This window comes from Zeus faber (assembly GCF_960531495.2).
Source record: "Zeus faber genome assembly, chromosome: 1".
Taxonomy (NCBI): domain Eukaryota; kingdom Metazoa; phylum Chordata; class Actinopteri; order Zeiformes; family Zeidae; genus Zeus; species Zeus faber.
This window is the reverse complement of record NC_137193.1, coordinates 53,435,346-53,450,085: the sequence shown is the minus strand read 5'-3', so window position 1 is coordinate 53,450,085 and position 14,740 is coordinate 53,435,346. Positions and strand designations below refer to the sequence as shown.

At 40.9% G+C, this 14,740-nt stretch overlaps 1 protein-coding gene across 1 annotated transcript in view; it reads left to right on the top strand.

Moving 5' to 3' along the window:
- Window positions 1–3,849: 3,849 nt before the first annotated feature.
- Window positions 3,850–14,740, top strand: part of LOC307232387 (3',5'-cyclic-AMP phosphodiesterase 4C-like) — a gene marked incomplete at its 5' end in the record, with an annotated part of 66,708 nt that continues 55,817 nt past the window's right edge. The window contains one exon of the mRNA XM_080003381.1: window positions 3,850–4,449. Coding sequence (XP_079859507.1) covers window positions 4,247–4,449 — 203 coding nt within the window. The remainder of the gene's footprint in view (window positions 4,450–14,740) is intronic.

The following is a 14,740-nucleotide window of genomic DNA, read 5'->3' as shown; positions in this document are numbered from 1 at the left end:
GATTCAGCTGTGAATCACACATGTATGATCACAAATTCAGAAGCCCACATTTATACACATGCATACATACCCGTATACATGTATGTACAGTGAAAATATCAAATATACAGTAAAAAATAGTAGTACTGTAGTTGTGGTGGTAGAACTAGTGGTAGTAGATACATTTTTCTCCATTAGGCATCTAATGTGCTTCAAGTGTCAAAAAGGCTTTTAGCTTCCTTTTAGTATGTGATGAGTTTGCCTAGGTATTAGGTGTTGTTTTAGATGAAATAAAAGCAGAGTGCTCAGATCATGAATTTAAAAGGCAAAGAACATTATTAAACACAAATTAAATTAATTGATTAATTGGAAAAAAAAGGTTAAGAGACAATAAAAATAAATACAATATGATAATAAAAAATATAAATAAAAGGTTCAAAAATAAAAAAGGGGTGACATCACATAAAAGCAGATCTAGAAAAATGGGTTTGAGAAGTGATTTAAAAGAAGTCACTGGCAGCTGAATCTCCTCAGGCAGGTCGTTCCAAAGCTGAGGGGCCCTGACAGAAAAGGAACAGTCACCATTAGTTTTAAGTCAAGACTTTGGAACAGCCAGAAGGGCCCCGCCTGAGGCTCTAAGACTTTGCACTGGCTCATATGGGGTCAACATATCTGTTATGTAGCTTGGAGTCAGACCCAGGTGCTCTTTAAAAGTGATCAGTAAAATCTTAAAACCGGTTCTGAACCCAACAGGGAGCCAACGGACAGAAACCACGATTGTGGTGATGTGATGTCTTTTGGAACTGGTAAGAAGCTTAGCTGCTGCGTTCTGAACTAGATTGAGGTGAGAGAGTGACTTTTTGTTGACACTTGGTCGTGGCACTATTTGGTTACTGTATGTGATAGCTGGGTGAGCGATGGGTGGCTGGGATTTGGTGTCTCGTTTGGTGTTCACACAGGAGGCAGAAAAAAAGATTGTAGAACTACACCCTTTTTCACTTTGTTTTGGTAAAAATTGGAAAATGGAATTTTGAAACATTTTCTAAAATTATTTAAAATTATCAGCTGTTCTGTAAGAAATTACCTATCACGTCATTCAAGTATGACCTGGATCTATGCCAAATATGGCGTCACTTTTACAATTTATTTTATGTCTGTTAAATTCACTAAAGTGAACTTCCCTAAACAAAAATTACATGTTTAGTTAGAAGTGGGAGTGAGGTGGGGTCGCGCTGTTGCCTTGTAGCACCAAAAACCTGCATTGGTTTGGGTCCTCTGTGTTCACATCCTCCCTGTGTTCCTCCCAACTCATCACACATCCTCGCTGTGTTCCTCCCAACTCCACAGGCTAGGCTAATGGAACACACTAAATGACCTGTAGGTGTGAATGGTGTGACTTACAATGCACCAGTGTGCGTGTCGGATGATGTTATAATTACGATGTATTGTGTTTTGGAAATTAACTTATTTGCAACACATCCGCAAAGCTTTTGATCCAAATTTTAATTTTCACCCCACCTTTTCACACCCTCTCTTTAACTGCAGACTGGTTCTGTAACAGACCCCCGTAGCAGACTGAGCTCTGGCTGAGGATGTCCACATGATGTCTCACAATACTGCCACAAAGAAGACCCGGCAATATCCCGGCTTTGCTTTTTTACACTGAACCAACCAAACAAAGGCGGCGTAATGCGGCCCCCGTCTGTGATTTTAGATAGCAATCCGGTTTTCTGTACTCAGAGGTGTGATCATGGGCATGACACAGCGCCGGCCATTATTGTGACATATAACATGCGGGTCAGGCAGCGGACATTGGTGATCTGGAGTGATCAATAGCTGATCAACTGGTTTCCACTGGCAATAGAAGCCATTATTTTATATCCAGTATTAATTATTCATATTTAATTATATTATTATACAAGTAATTACCTGGAGCCACAACGTAATCACTGGACCATCCACGCCACCCGAGACATCACATCCAAATCTATGGAATGCCAAACGACTCATTTATTGCCTTGTTTTTTCGTGTTACCAGCCATGTTTCATTTAAAAAAACGGCATACAGGATGGGCAAACATATCACTTCATTTTATGTTTCTCCAATACTGACAATTCTTTATTTTAAGCAACGGATGGCAAGTCTAGTTACATAGTTTTTTATTTTATTTTTTATTTTGATAAGCTCCCCCATTTTAATCCAAAAAAATTGTTTGCCCGGCCCCTCTATCGATATCATGTATATTAAATATGAAAAGTTAGAGAGGTTTGAAATGTTTGGCACGCCCACAAAAGCTAGAGGCACAGAAACCCTGTCGCCGGCAGTGTGACCATAAAGCCTGCTTCGTAGTTGCCGCAGCCACAGGCCCTGGTTAGGCCTTCGCACATGGGGGCGCAGCCTCGCGTGCCACCCGCGCAGAGAAGTTCTGTCAAATGTTCAGCATTTTATTACAGAGGAACTTACTGAACCTTCCCATTCCGTTCAAGAACGGAGTCACAATTTGTAGTTATTCTCCCTCATTGCAAGACTCTCTAAAAATACGCTGCACATAGATACCAATAAAAATGTTCCCTTTTTTTATATCATATTAACGACCCTGTTAATTTACAATAAAATCACCAAACCTGAGTGAGTTGTTTGTGTATGCTATTTTGTCTCTCCATCAAAAAGTAATTGGTAGGCTTTGAATTTCGCATTTGAATTGTGCTGCGGATCAGTGTTGTCTAACATATCAGAAATTAAACAGCAAAACGCTGATCTCACCTTGCTGCCAATGCATTTCCACGGAACGCCCCTCACACCAAGTTAACAAAATGTCGTAATCGTGCGACCTAGCAGCTGCCCGCTGCTCCTGGCCGCCCCCCAGAGGAAAGACAAGCCGGGATGGGTTAAATTTGAGGCATCTGTGTTTTGGTCACCGTCGCCACATAAGTGCATGTGTGGTGTGTGTGCTGTGTGATATATAAAGAATCTTCTTCTTCTTCAATTAGAATGCCTCTGAAATTCTTCGTAATGTTTACACCGACAATTTGCACAAACTCACGACTATATATCCAAATATCCTGCACTGACTACAATAGATATACATACATTTAACACTTTCTATTTTAATTGTATTGATCCTTACTGGTTACTAAGATCCTTCCCTCGGGGCTTCTCTGTCATGTTTACAGCAGTTCTTTCAGTTTCCCCTGGTGGTTTGTGCACAGGGCCCCCTGTCAACGCAGCTGTATGCTCATGCTCTCTGGCACATGAGCCACACGGCTCGCTTGTGGCAACTATAAAGACCGGTGTGACCACATGTCATCGAAACGTCACACCCCTGTTTTGGCATGCCGGCTGTCCCTTTCACGCAGACGTTGTTTTGGCCTGGTCTTGACTACCTCCCCTGCCGGCTCAGCGACGGATCAACAATGCCACCCCATTGGAGGGGAATAACAGAATAATGGCGCAACATTCCCGCCTTGAACAGGCTGTGTAAAAGGGGCTTGACTGTTGATAATAAACAACCACGGAGTTTGACAGTTAGCTGCTGACCCCCTCCAGTTCCTACGAGGACACTTAGTGGGCTGCGGACCTATGGTTTTTATTTAGTATTATTATTATTTTTGATAACAATAGCAATAAAACATAAAATCCATAAATAAATGTTGTAAAATAAATACATTCGAAGAAGGCATGATGTTGATGCTCAGAGGCTTTTTCAAAAATATGGATTGATGGTATTTATTTTAGGTGCGTTCGCAGCTCGTGCGCTGACGTCATGCAGCTCAGCGTTGGCTGATTGGACTCACCCCGTTCCGTGCTTTCTAGGCTCGGCTCCTCGGCGCCTTTATAAAGACTGCGAGCTGCTGGACGCTCCTACGCCAACACCGATTGGAAGGGCGCCGCTCTCCGCCGGAGCGTTGCAGACATATGTCACCAATTTCATGAAAGGGGAGCCAGGAAGAAGTGACTCTGTGCGTTTGGCTTGAAAAAGTTTGTTTTCTTTGTCGTTCTTTGTAAAAAAAAAACAACACCAAAAAAAAGGAAAAAAAAGAAAGAGGAAAACAAATTTCCTATGAACGAAAACTGTTCTTTAAAAAAAAAAAAAAAAAATTGATCGTGGAGAGAAAAACTGCTCCCGGGACGGTGAAGAGGTGACGGACAATTTCTCATTTCAGCACCACAGCGAGTGGACAGCTTCCATGTCCGACGAGACGAGCTGAGCAGACCCGAAACAGAGTTCCACTTTCTAGACTTCACCCTTTCTTCAAGACCGTGGAGATGGAGTGCACCACCCTCAGCAGGGAGGGAGCGGGTCTCGCAAAACCCCCCAAACATCTGTGGCGACAGCCGAGAACTCACATCCGCATCAAGCAGCGCTTCAACTCGGACACGGAGCGCTACCTGTGCAGGAACAGGACGCTGGAGAAGCTGCGACCCGGGCTCAAAAAACCACGCATGTCGTGGCCCTCTTCTTTGAAACGGTAACAAGGTCCATGGATCGTATCATTCTTACAAACACACGCTCTTAAAAGTAATTAAATATTCTTACATTTGATGTTCTTGCACTTAGTGCAATTGTTCTGCATCAGAGTCAACATTTCTAATGTTATAAATCCCTAAAGCTTATACCTGAACCCAATATTTCCCTTTCCTTCATACTGACCTAGAGAGAGAAAATCCTTGCGCTTGTCTCAAGTTCTGTAGAAAAAGTAATGTTTGGATTTAGTACAGTACCTAATCACTTACATTGACATCTGTAGCCTAGAGGAAACGGTTACAATAACAGTTGATAGAACCATGTTGTTCATAATCGAACCTATTTCTACCTAATTTTTACCTCTGCCCTGCATCAAATAAATAAATAATAAATAAATAAATATATTAAGAAATGTAATTGTGTTTGTCTAAGAACAATGAATCCACTTAGATGAGGGAAGACTGTGTGGTTTCTCTCTATAGTCAATGTCCAGTATAGCAGAAACGATGCCAGGGATCAGAGTCCCATTTCCTGTGTAGATAGTTCAGTGAGAGGAACATCCATTAGATTGTTTGTTACCAAAAATCTGTTTCACATTATTCAAAGCTGATTCCTCATGCTTATACATTGTCAATTATTTTACATCTGAGCAAACTCTGTTTCTGTGTCATAAGTAGGCAAGGTGTTCAACTGTTGATTGTTTCCTTTGCTTACAAAGCTGTTAGATACACACTACCCATGCAAGCAGTAACTTCACTTGCCTGACAAATGTCAGACCCTAAAAGAGTCATGCCTTACGTCGTCACTGAAAATGTCGTGGTCTTTATACAATTTGGTTTGAACACATTAGAATGAGTCAAGTGAGAGAAAAATCCCATGGTACAACAAAAATTGAGGGAGGGAGAGAGTGATGGACTCTCTCCAGCAGCTGGACATAATAGGCTAATAATAGCTGCTTAGTCAATCGAGAGAAGCAGGGAATATCCAGGTAGCCAAAATAGTAAGAATTGAGATAATAAAAATAGATTCAAGATTCAAGAGGTTTATTCGTCACATACATATACATACTTTACATACATACTGTATATGCAATGAAATGTCAATGCAACGCACCCGGTGATTACACACAATATGTCCTAGGCTGAAGTACCTACCTAAGAATTTCTACTAGACCAACTAACTGATTCCTAAAACGTAATGCAGTAAGTCGAGTACTATAGAGATCGGAGTGCCGGCGCAGGCGACCGTAATGGGCGGCGCCACTATCGCCTAGATGTAAATTTGCCTGATACTTTCTAACTAAAGCTCCCTTTTTACCATTGGGCTGATCTATAAACAACCTGATGTGCTAAGCAGTTAGGCCGCCAGAATGTGCAACGCATGTGCTATTTTTAGCCATGAGACCACATCTACTGTAGGAGACCATGGAGACCATGTTTAAACGTTGTCTAGATGCTGTCTTTAATACCTACCTTTAATATGCTCAATGTCTTTTACTTTGAAATGGAGGAAATACCAAATTATAGCTTATCGGAAACTGCTAGAATCTGTTTGTACTCCATATTGCACAGATACTTCCTGTTCGCTTCACTTCTTGTTTCTATTGGCCCAGCGAGTATTATGTCACGGCGCACTGAACTTTTGCACTCTACACATTAAACTTGTACTCTACACATTGAACTTGACCTGGATGTATGTGGTTTTGCATACATCGTGCGCAGAAATCCTGCAGAAATTGTGTCAATTGAACATCCAAAACATTGACACCAACTGCCCTCTTCAAGACACTTTATCTTAATATCACTTTATTAACTTTCACAGTAGTAGTAGAAGATCAGATCCTGTGTGTTGTGTCACTGAGCGTAGGTTGCTGTGTCCCCACTTTGTTTGCAACTGTCCTTTTGTGTATGTGTGTGTGTCTTTGATTCTTGCTTAATTTGTCACTACAGTGTTCATACAGTATCTCTTGTGTATATGCGTGTGCGTTAGAAAGTAATTTTACGACCTGAAGAGGAGAGATGTAGTCTCTGACAACTCTGAAAAGATAGATTATTTGTCCTTACCTGAACACGAACAGCAGGAGAACATTATTTCTTGTGAGTGCTGCACATGTTATGACTCAGGTCCTCTCCACATTGACAGCTGTGGGTTGGGTGTATTGATGCCGCCTGTTTTGATTACCTGCTGACATTGAGGGAAGGCGGTGCAGAAAGGCAGTGGTTGAAAGGTAATTAGAGCTAGAGGTAGGAGTCAGCACTGTGAAGGAGCTGACTTGACGGCCACTGACAACGTACCATCGCTGCTCTCAACTTACAGCAACTGCTTTTACTGTAGCTTCTGCTGACCCAAAATGCTACCTCAGTCTCCCTACATGAGTCAGATTTTTAGAGGTGACTTTGGTGACCTTCTGTTTAACTCACACGTGACAAAACTGCAGTGCAAATGCATAACTTGCATAGAAAGCTGAAACTAGGTTTATAGTGAGGAAAACCACAGCAGAACCACAGGTGTCTCTGCATGTCGTGTGAATTACACGTCTATGTCACTGTAAGCTGTTCTACAGATATCCATTGTGTAAACATCATTTAAACAGCATAATCTTTCTTTTAAATCTCATTTCAAGCATTTGGAGTGTTTTCTATTTGAAGGTTAGTTGAAAGGGATGGACAGATAATGCAAGATTGTCTCCTCTACCTAAAACAACCCAATTTTCTTTTGCTACAAATTTAAAGCCAAAGTGAGATTCTTTCTATTTTTTCATCATTCTTACATCCTGACAAAAAAAACAGAATTTACTATATTGAGAGGAAAGAAATAGGAACATATAGATGTTTGTTCGGCTGAATAGTGACTCTTTAGTCGACAGCATTAACTGTGATTCGGCATCTACACTTCTTTATCATAACTAGAAACATGTGAACCGGGCCTATACCTTGGGTACCAAATGTCAACAATTAGGCTTATACAATATTGGCTGCATGATACAGGCCCTTTCCCTCTTGAAGACTCAGAGGCCTAGTGAGATGTCTGCTCTAGGACGGCATTTTGTTTTGCCCAAATGGTGTTAATGGGCTGATGTTAATGAAAGGGACAAGATGGTGATGCTGAGGTCACAGCCACATGGCTGCGTTGAGGCACTGGGCTTTTCTTCCCTTTCATTCGGGACAGTTTATTTTCACTAGATGGCCATGCTTGGTTTTTCAACTTTGTTGTCATTCAGGTCTTCGTAGTCATTCATATTCACATTCATATTCTTACATTTCCAGGGTTGAAGGGGGTAAGCTACATTGTCTTTCAAAATATTATCCCCAGTCCCCGCAGCCATGAAAACATATTAGGCTATGAATTGTCTTCCAATAATGTCGTGTTGGTGAATGAATGTCATTCTTAGTTGGACAGCAGCACAGAGGCCAAGCATTGTTTCTTTACCTCGCTTTGTCTTTGTGTGCGATGAAGCACCACAATCAAAATGCAAATCAGTTCATGTAATATTATTATTTTTTGGGAAAAATCACCACGAGTGCCACCGATGGAGCCTAGCCTGTTTGTTCCCATGCTGTTTGGGACCTGAGTAGCTTCGGGCGAAAATTATGTAATGTCAAAATGAATATTTAAAGATGTGTATGTGCAAAGCATTTTGTTTTGACTATAACTTAGAATTACATTTGCAATTGTTTCAAGAGAATAAGTTCTAGAACTTTGTCAAATAGGTCAAATATTTATTTGGGAATGAAATGTAAAACTTAAACAAGATTAAACCCATTTAAAATGAGTGTCACCTATCAGTTTTGCTTAAAGCTGTTGTTGCTGTTTTTACCCATAATGCTAATTTATTATTCTGATAAATTGGTTTAATGTTGTGTTACGGTGGAATTTCCCTTTAAGTTGCTGAAAACACAAGTTTCAAATGCAAATATAGTGACATGAGACATTAATTCTTTATTGTTAAAATCGACAATAAACAACCTGATGTTAGAACACAGTGAATGCAGTACTCTATATTAATGTTACTTTATATTATAATAAATGGAAGCAGCCTTTAAAGACACAGCATATTTTCATATCAAAACAAATTGATATTATTAACTTTGGTCCATCACACAGAAAATTTGTCCCAAAGTAAGAGTGAGGAATTAGTTCTCCTTGGCTAACTCTCTTCTCCCCTTCTGAAACTAACAGGCTGTTGCAGCTGCCCTGTGGCCAAGTAATATTCGTACAGAATTAATGGTTTAATAATTTTCCCGGCACTCCAATTGCCTATGGCAGAAACGGCTCACTCATTTCTCTGCAACCCAGAGCGCTGCCTGCCTGATAAAGTTGTTTGTTGATTTGAACCAGGAAGTAATGTTGTGATATTATCTTCTGCTTTGATTAAATTGATTCGTCACTCTTATAGCTCCCCCAATAAAATAAACAACGTTATTGTTATTTAGACCTCAGTCTTCAAAGTAAAATGGAATAGAAAGTTCTCTTTCGTAATTTGGGAAAGAAAATATACTCCTTAAATAGTCACTTTTAATCACTTCCACTGTCATATTTCAAATAAGGCAAAGCAGCATATTATATTTAAATGCTAATAATGATAAGTATTGTAATAATGCATTTTGATTGTATAGCACTTCTCTCAATACTCTAGACATTTTACATTAAAACCACATTGGATAAAACACCAATGCATACATCTAAAATGACAGTAATTAAAGAGGTAAAATACAGCACATTGTGGTTAAAATAAATAAAAAATAGACATACATTTTATTGAAAATTTTCAAACAGGGTTCCACTGATGCAGTTTTTGCTTTCATTTATGAGTGATATACAGTACTACTTACTTGATCTTGATATAATTTCCATACTTCTTTCATACATTTGGGTGTTTGACTCACACACTTTAATTAAATGAATAGGCAGGTAGGGATTCAGTGCCAATCTCAACAGTATACTTCAACAGGACTCTTTACTTTCAGGCTGGGAGATAAAGAAAGGAGCTTTGGGCGCAGGTTGTGAGATTCAGGCTGGTTTACGGTGACCTTTTGGTAAAACAGAAGGACATGGTGGTTGAAGCGACAGATAATCAAAGGCCGGACATCCTGGTGTGTGACTTCTGACTTCCAGGGAGATTCTCATCCAAGCTCTTAACCATCGACGGGATCCAGCGCACAGCTGTCCAATCTGCTCTCCACTGCAAAGTGGTGTGAAATCACACCATGTAGCGGGGTTCCCGTGCATGTGGCGCTTGGGGGTTTAAGAAGAGAGATGAATAAGGCAGGGCTCGTGGTAAGCCGTATGAATAATCAAACAATGCACGGTAAAAAGTGATGCAAAGAAGCGCAGCCCTGCCGTTGACTGGCCTTATGTCTTCGAGTCTAACACACTTGCTTTTGTTTCATTGCTCTTTATGCACTGAATGGCAGGGCTTTAAGACAAGTGGTTCATGTTGAAGCTAGGGCACCTCCATATCAATAATTTGACGATTCCCTGGGGGTCACTGTGGGTGCTTTACGCATAAGACGTATTTGAGAAACAGTCATTAGTAATGTGGATATTATCACCAATCTATGACGTCCAGAAAAAAATCAATATTAATTATATTGTTATATCATGATAAACAAAATCCCAGACAATATCTAATCTTGTATCACAATATCGATATTATATTGTTACATAACCCATCTCTAGTTCATGTACATATAAGCAAGTCTGAATGTACTGCAATTTCTACATAGATAGGTTAAACCAGTGGTGGCAAGATCAGGAGCTGAAAGAAAGAACAGAAATAACTTCATATTTCCAGATAAATAGGAGGTAAGGTAAGATAGAGGGAGGATTCTGAGTCAGAAGCAAGCAGAGCACACACACACACACACACACACGCACACGCACACGCATACATCTTGGTGTGGGAGGGTTTTGAAAACATAAAGAGGCTGGTGGCACTGTGAACATACTATATACACCAATCAACCACAACATTAAAACCATCACTAATAACCACTAATATTGTGAATGCCCCCCTTGTGCCGCCAAAACAGCTGGACCTGTCGAGGCATGGACTCCACAAGACCTCTGAAGGTGTCCTGTGGTATCTGGCACCAAGACGTTAGCAGCAGATCCTTTAATCCTGCAAGTTGTGAGGTGGGGCCCCCATGGATCAGGCTTGTTGTTCCAGCACATCCCACAGATGCTCGAGCTGATTTGTCCCTAACCCCAACCATCCACATGATGTAGAAGAAAACATGATCCATCAGACCAGACCAACTTCTTCCATTGCTCCATGGTGCAGTTCTGATGCTCATGTGCCCATTGTAGGTGCTTTAAGTGGTGGACAGGAGTCAGCATGGGCACTCTGACCGGTCTGCTGCTACGCAGCCCCATATGCAGCAAGCTGTGATGCACTGTGTGTTCTGACACCTTCTATCATAGCCAGCATGAACTTTTTCAGAAATTTGTGCTGCAGTAGCTCTTCTGTGGGATCAGAGCAGATGGTCTAGCCTTCGCTCCCCATGTGCATCAATGAGGCCATGGGCGCCCATGACCCTGTCGTCGGTTCCCCGGTTGTCCTTCCTTGGATCGCTTTTGGTAGATTTAACCACTGCATACCCCACAAGCACCCCACAAGACCTGCTGTTTTGGAGATTCTCTGACCCAGTTGTCTAGCCATCACAATTTGGCCCTTGTCAAAGTTGCTCAGATCCTTACGCTTGCCCATTTTTCCTGCTTCCAACGCATTAACTTCAAGAACTGACTGTTCACTTGCTGCCTAATATATTCCACCCCTTGACAGGTGCCACTGGAACGAAATGAGCAATATTATTCACTTAAACTGTCAGTGGTTTTAATGTTGTGGCTTATCCAAAATCCAAATTTAGACCGTTCTCAAGCCAGAAATATTCACAAATCCTGGTGTTCGTCGGACACTATAAAACAATATATGAGTGATCTTGCTCTTGGGGATTGTTGGCGATCAAATTACTCACATTTTAGAGAATACACTTATTATTTACCAGCCCACAAAAGTTTCTCTAGAATCAACCTTTTCTTGACAAGTTAACTCCGCACTGTCCAAAATCACTAATCCAGAAATCCACCCTGTTGTTATTTCCCATCACGGGCCGATTAGTTTCAACCTAAATGAAACAAACTGGAACCCTCGCAGCAGGTGGCGGTTTAACACCTCACCTTTGACAGATAAGGAATTTAACCATTTATTTTCCAGAGAATTGACTTCCTTCATTGAACTGAATGACTCCCCAGAAATATCACCATCCTTACTTTGGAAAACAGCTAAGACAGTTCTAAGAGGTAGTATTATTTCATTCTCCACTCACAAGAAATAGAAAGCACAAGAATGCCAAAATAAACTCGAACAGCGACTAAAGGTGTTTGCACTCCCAACAAGCCCACTCATCGTCTGAGCAAATCCAAAGTGAGATCCAGACAAATACATCCCAACTTGATACTGTCATCCATCAAAAGACACAATTCCTTATGCAAAGAACAAGAGCAAAATATTTTGAATTCGATGACAAATCAGTTAAAATTCTTGCCAATCAATTGAAATGTGATAGGGAAAAATCACTTATTACAGCCTTAAATCAGCTGGATCAGATGGCTACCCAGTGGAATTTTATAAACACTTCTGGCCACTTATCTCCCCATTATTCATCAGAATGGTTACAAAGGTCAAGTCAACCTCCACCATGCTTCCGTACATGAATACTGCTCTCATTTCTGTTTTGCTCAAACCCTATAAGGACCCAACCCTCACCTCCAGTTATAGACCCATAAGCCTTATAAATTGCAACCTTAAGATTAAAAGTAAAACACTAACCAACAGAATTGAAAAAATAATTTAATTTATAATTCACCCAGACAAAACAGACTTTGTCAAAGGCAGATACTCATCCAGCAATATGCATCATTTATTCAGTCTCATCAGCATATCTCAAAGGAACAACTTAAATACTATTATTGCCTCTTTGGATGCCGAACAGCATTTGACAGTTAATTGGACATACAGTATCTTTTTTCAATCCTCAACAAATTTGGCTTTGGAGAGTCACTCATTCAATGGATCAGAATCCTCTACAACTCTCCATCTGCTTCTGTCATCACCAATGGTTACACTTCACAGCATTTCACTCTACAACGCGGCACAAGACAAGGATGTCCGCTCTCCCCTTTACTATTCGCCATCTCTATTGAATCCCTCGCGGCGGCCATCCGTCAAAATAGTTATATTGTAGGCATACAAACAGGAAACTCTGTTCACAAAATCAGTTTGTATGCAAACGATATCTTGTTGTACATATGGAACCCAATATCATCCCTACCGGAGGTGTTCAATCTTATATCTAAATTCTCAACTATCTCAGACTATTTAATGATTTGGACTAAAACCACAGTCTTACCACTCAGTGGGGGGGACTGTAATGCTGCAACCCAGAAACTTCACTTAACTATCACAACAGGCAATATTAGATACCTTGGTATTGATATCTCCACCGATCTATCAGATTTGTTTACCCTTAACTTCACTCCATTGCTCAAATCCATTGAAGAAGACCTCATTCGATGGAACAACCTACCCATATCACTTCTTGATAGGATAGCAGCAGTGAAAATGAATATACTTGTAAAAATAAACTTTGTATTTTCAATGACCCCAGTGCAACAAACAGTACATTGGTTGAATACTCTAGACTCAATAGTCAACAAATTTTATTGGAAATACAAGAAACCGAGAATTAAACTAGCAACACTACAGAAAAACAAAGACTGTGGAGGCCTAGCAGCCCCAAACTTTATATACTACTCTCTAGCAAACCATCTTCAATTTATAATTAAATGGTTACAACCAGAGCAACAATTGGCCCATGGATGGCGAGACATCTGAATGTCAGGAGTTATCATTATCGGATCTCCCATTCCTTACTGAATCGATAAGGAAACATAATTGCTTTAAAAAATAATTTATTGCAACAACTCTGTCAGCCTGGTGGAAATTCCTCAAACTCAGCGGTCACACTCTATGTCCAAACAAATTCACGCCAATCTGGCACAACACAGATTTCCTGGTTAAAAACAAACCAATAATCTTTAGGTCTTGGAAAAGACAAGGAATTACTCATCTGGAACACATTTTTGAAAACAATTTGCTTATATCCTTCCCAACCTTAACCCAAAAGTATAATATCGGTGGCCACAGCTTCCTTCAATTCCTTCAATTACAGCAGTCTCTGAAAGTTAAAATCGAATTGACGAACAACATCCTACAACCACCTCAAATGATTGAACATCTCACTCATATCGGTCACTAAAAAAAATCCCTTTTCCACTATATACAAACTTTTATTAAAAACCGATGACACCTTATCTTTACCTACAATGAAATGGCAAAGAGACCTTGCTGTCCCCACTGATTTCAACTTGTGGAAGCTTATTTGCAACGACACCTTTTCTATGACCCGCAACATAATACCGACCTCCAAAATGCAACTCATCCAATATAAGATATTGCACAGAGCCCATATCATGGAACACAAAATGTTTAAAATGGGTTTTGTGGAAAACTGTTCCCTTGACTACTTTCATACCTTCTGGCTCTGCCCACCTATCCTAGCATTCTGGACCAACATCACCAAGAAGCTACCAACCCTTCTGGGTCGCAGCATTCCAGTCTCCCCGTCTATATGTCTTCTTGGTAACCACTCCTCAGTCGACCCACCACTGAAACACCACCGACCCATTTTGATCACCTTAACAATTGCGAAAAAAACAATATTACTCAATTGGAAAAAGAGAGATAATCTCACCACATCCCAATGGTTGCAGTTATTAATAGATAACATCTCAAGGGAAAAACTATTGGCAATATCCAAAAACAATGTTGATTCATTTAATGAAATATGGGCTACTTTTATCACTGACATAACTCCATCATTTAATACTTGAGTCTTCCTGAGTCGGTGCAATGTCGTGGTGCTTTGGGGCATGTGGGGTTCCTCCTGGTCTGCCGGGGCTCTGCGGTTGGGTGGACTCCCGGGCAGCTCTGGGGACATCCGTGGTGCGTGGGCCTATGTTCATGGGGGATCCCGCCATGGCGGACCGCTCTACACCCTTGGCTGATCGCTGTAGGTTGGCTGCCACCAGGTACGGGAGGTGGGCGCACTGGGGCACGGTTAGGTCCGGGGGGAGGAGCGTGGTTGCTCCCCGGCCTGCTGCGCCCCTGGATCGATGATCTGGTCACAACTCGCCTATCTCTCCCAGTGCCAAAACTCATACTCAGCACATAC